The sequence below is a fragment of the Aulonocara sp. 'chitande type north' Nkhata Bay genome, linkage group LG17 (genome assembly GCF_057382095.1).
Source record: "Aulonocara sp. 'chitande type north' Nkhata Bay isolate Kocher_YH1m ecotype deep benthic linkage group LG17, A_spYH_male_GT1.1, whole genome shotgun sequence".
NCBI classification, from domain to species: domain Eukaryota; kingdom Metazoa; phylum Chordata; class Actinopteri; order Cichliformes; family Cichlidae; genus Aulonocara; species Aulonocara sp. 'chitande type north' Nkhata Bay.
The window spans coordinates 19,439,112-19,442,980 of record NC_141360.1 but is presented as its reverse complement, the minus strand read 5'-3'; the positions used below and the strand labels follow the sequence as shown (position 1 = coordinate 19,442,980).

The 3,869-nt window shown below is 37.6% G+C and overlaps 1 protein-coding gene across 1 annotated transcript; it reads right to left on the bottom strand.

Annotated features, from left to right (window-relative positions):
* Window positions 1–237: 237 nt before the first annotated feature.
* LOC147309963 (deoxyribonuclease-2-beta-like) lies at window positions 238–3,145 on the bottom strand. Its single transcript, XM_086268270.1, has 6 exons — window positions 3,060–3,145; window positions 2,323–2,461; window positions 2,145–2,223; window positions 1,786–1,947; window positions 1,511–1,690; window positions 238–881 (listed from the first exon to the last, which is right to left on the bottom strand). The coding sequence occupies exons 1-6, from the start codon at window positions 3,143–3,145 to the stop codon at window positions 472–474; spliced, it is 1,056 nt and encodes a 351-aa protein (XP_086124396.1). The 3' UTR covers window positions 238–471.
* Window positions 3,146–3,869: the final 724 nt, after the last annotated feature.

Sequence of the window (3,869 nt, the reverse complement as noted above, 5' to 3'; positions counted from 1 at the left end):
ATGAATAAGTGAACTGTGAAAATAATTTCTTTACAAATAAATAATAAAAGTGCCAAAGTTGTTGTTTTGTAATAAAGAAGACCTGTTACAGAAGAAAAATCTCAATATAAAACCTGGTTTGGCAAATCAAAATCTACTAAACCATAAAAATAAAGATGTCTGAGTGTAGGGGCTAGTTTGAATACTTTTAAACGTCATCAGACAGAAACAGGACCACAGAGTAAAAACAAGACAGATTCATGCAAAGTCATTTATTTCTATGGTTTCCATGGGTGAAAGAACCACACTGTGAAATATCCATCAAATGTTTTTAATTTCATATTATTCACAGAAACATTAGATAACACTGACAAGAGTGACGATGTCAGCACCAGATTCAAGTCAGCTTCACTTTGATAAAATAAATTTACAATAAATTCAAAACTGGTGAACATAGATAGAAAACAAGACCGAGACGGCTGTCTGCTGCAGTTAACCTGATCTTGGTCTTTTACGGGAACTAGCAACATTGTTATTGTTACAGTCAGTGTTACTGTTAGTGACGCTATCAGTGCCAGTAATCCTTTTAATTTGCCTAAATGCATCTGCCACAGGTTTGCTATTAATGCACAGTGCACCACCAGGCCTTTTGAACTGGGATGGTTCTCTGTTTGAGTCACCAACACACATCCAGTTTTGAATGTCAGAAACACACCATTTGGAATGATCACATTTATGACTCCATTCACCTGCGTCAGTTTTTACTGACATGATGGTGACTAGTTCGTTTTTTTCCCCAGTTTTAAAAAGCGGACGTTTTCCACTCTCTTCAGGGTCGCTGCGCCAGGTCTGGATGGATAAATTGGTCTGTAGTGTGTCAGCAATGGTGACATAAAGATCTCCTGCCAAAGTAAAGACAAACATCAGGAAACCACCAGACAGTGTTACAATAAGCCAGAATTTAAAAAAAAAAAGAGAAAAGTGTTGCTCACAACAACCCTGACTCTACTTTCTCTTTCTGAGAGTTTCTGGGAAGTTCCAGCTCTTCTTATTTAATGATTTCTTTTACAAACATCAGACCTCATATGATTCCTGCTGCTACACTCCCCTGCACTAACTCTGCACTGAGGCTGGGTCACACTAACACCTTAATGAAAGGTCTCCATGGCAATACAAACTTACAGCATAACATGTGTGTTCACAGGATTTATTTTACAGCTTCCACAACATTTTCATACCAGGATCATTATTTAATTTTATATGTGAGTTATTTTTAGAGTTAAAATCTAAATAAAGTGAGTTTTGAACAGAACTACTCTGTAAAGTTAGATCTACTCGTCGCCCAGCTCATGTTTCACAGGCCAAAACATTAGAGAAGTTAAAATAAAGGACTGTGTTGGGCTTGATGTTTCACACCTTGTAAATAAGAGTCTCAGAACTTTGGTGGGGAAACTACAGAAAGTCACAATGATTTCACAAAAGACACAGTGTTTAAGATTTTTTTCTTAAATGAATGAAGCAGAAATCTCACCTTCAGGATCCCTTTTATTGGAGATTTGTTTAACAAAGCGTGTAAACTTCAAACCACCGGATGACAACAAGTCCTCATGGTAGGGCAGCGTTCGTTTTATGTTGGAAGAATCTTTTTTCAGGAGTTTTTCAGGATTGTGTTTTTTAAATATATGAGCATTGATGTCTTTAAGATGCTGAGCTGAAAAAAAGTAAAATGAGGGACGTACATGTTACTGTGTTAAAACTTCACATACACTCTAGACATGAAGAATTACCTTGGACATGCTGCCTTACCTATTTGTGCAGACTTATCAGAGGGCAGTGTTACACACATAAATATCTGTGCGTACCTTTTCCCACTTTCAGGATAGAAATTATTGCTTTCATCTCCTTTGGGGAATTTTGGTGTGCTGTGTAAAAGCCAGACTACATTATCCTTATCCATCATCACAACTCCTGCAGAACAAGAACATGAAAGAGCTCATGTCATTATTAAGAAGAGAACATTTGCTGAGTGATCTGAGAATAACAGAAGCTGTGGTTCTGATGCTCAGAGGTGAGCGTGAAGGAGAGCACATTTAAATCAGGTGTGTTTTTATTAGTATTTCTTATGTTATTTTTATTATTATTATTAAAAAATTATTTCTACCCACCTTTGCTGTGGCCATATTGTTGTAGTGCGTTACAACTTGGCATTTGATCATTGTATGCAATGAATGCAGAATCTGGCGACTGCTCATCCGGAAAGAATCCACAAAAACATAACATAAATTATGTCTTTCCTCAAAGTGCATACACACTAATAACAGAAACTCATGGAGTTATTCTCACTTTTTCAAAGTAGGGCTTCAGGGTATTTGCCAGGACACCAGCTTGGTTGTTGACAGGCTTGTTATTCTTTTTAAGGTTCTGGTCGGTTGAATCAATGTAAACATAATCAAACCCACCAGGCTTCTTGTACAAAATAAACCTGGTGATGTCAGAGACAAGTCAGTAAATTCAAAGATAACAATAAATGATGAGAAGCTTAACTGAGCATGGAAGAAGAAAATAACAAACTCTGTTATACCCGAGTCTCACAAGCACCTGTAGAGTAAGCAGAGATATGACTGAAAACCTTTAACTATGAATAACAGGGCCTTTTATGAATAGTATTTTCCACTGGCTTCCCCATGATGCTAAAATGAGATGAAGCTTGTGAAATTTTGCAAAGTGTTTTCTTTCCCTGTTTCCTCTTTTGATCAATAAAGTGAGAATAATACGAGTGATGAAAATAGATGTGCAGGGCTGGAGAAAGGAGGCAAGTGTCACAGTATTGTGTGTTGTCTTCATAGTTTTAGGTATGCGTTATGTCTTACTGCCCAAATGAAGTTATTTATGAAATGGAAATATATAAAATAACTGATAATAACAGTGTAAAATAGTGTAGCAGTGTCTGAACATCATCTATGACTATGTTGAAACGCAGGTGCAAAAGGTACCATAGCGTAGCTTTGAAGCACTTGAAGACCAAAGTTACTAATGTGTAATTCAGTACACCTGAATGAATAGCTCAGATGTTGTCTTACCAGTCTACATCACCATTAGTTTCATTTTTACAGGATATAGTGCCCTCACAATGTGAGCCAAGCAGACCAACAGTGAGGACAATCATCCAAAGGACGTCCTGAAAAAACAGAATAACAAAAAAGTCATTTTAATACATCATCTTCCCTTTAGGAGAAAACAGAATTATCTCACTATTACTGGCTGCAGTGTCTTTACAGGTAATAACATAATGCAGTATCGCAGCATGGCTTGAGTTCACAGGTTATTCTGTGCTACACCAAATATGTCACCATCCTAATACAAACAGAAACTAACTTACCATCAGGCCAAGTGAAGAGTGCGTTAGTCCTCTGCTGAACTGACTCTTAGTTATACAGCTCCAGAATATGATTTATGTTAGGTCTAAACTCACAGACCTCGCTGTCTCAGAGACCGATCCTTGTGAACAAAGCAAGACCACAGCGCTTTTGTCTTTTACTTGCCGGCAAGGGAAGCCCGATCAGGGTCTTAGAGTTATAAGCCCTTCACCCGAACTCAGTCAACTCCGAAACTGACTTCCCTTACAGCTCCTTTTATTCGGTGAAAGCAGTCATACATCCAAGGCAAGCATTTGTGCGCAACATCAGCATGTGTGTGTATGTGTGCCATCTCCTGTCATACCATACATGGCGCGACCCTTTGACATCTCCAGTCACTCCATTTAGGGCATGAACTTTTAACAAACATGTAAAAATCTTGTTAAATTTATAAAAAACTTGTGGTTTCTTTTGTGTAACAGAAAAACTACTATGAAGAAACTACTTACTACATGCAAAGGCTAAAACCTAATA

What these genes read in the sequence shown, in the direction of transcription:
- LOC147309963 (XM_086268270.1), bottom strand. Translation starts at nt 3,145, where the DNA reads ATGATTGTCCTCACTGTTGGTCTGCTTGGCTCACATTGTGAGGGCACT. An exon ending in ACTAATGGTGATGTAGACTG is followed by an intron (nt 2,462 to 3,059) that starts GTAAGACAACAT and finishes TGACATCACCAG; the next exon opens with GTTTATTTTGTACAAGAAGC. An exon ending in CAATAAAAGGGATCCTGAAG is followed by an intron (nt 882 to 1,510) that starts GTGAGATTTCTG and finishes TTACTTTGGCAG; the next exon opens with GAGATCTTTATGTCACCATT.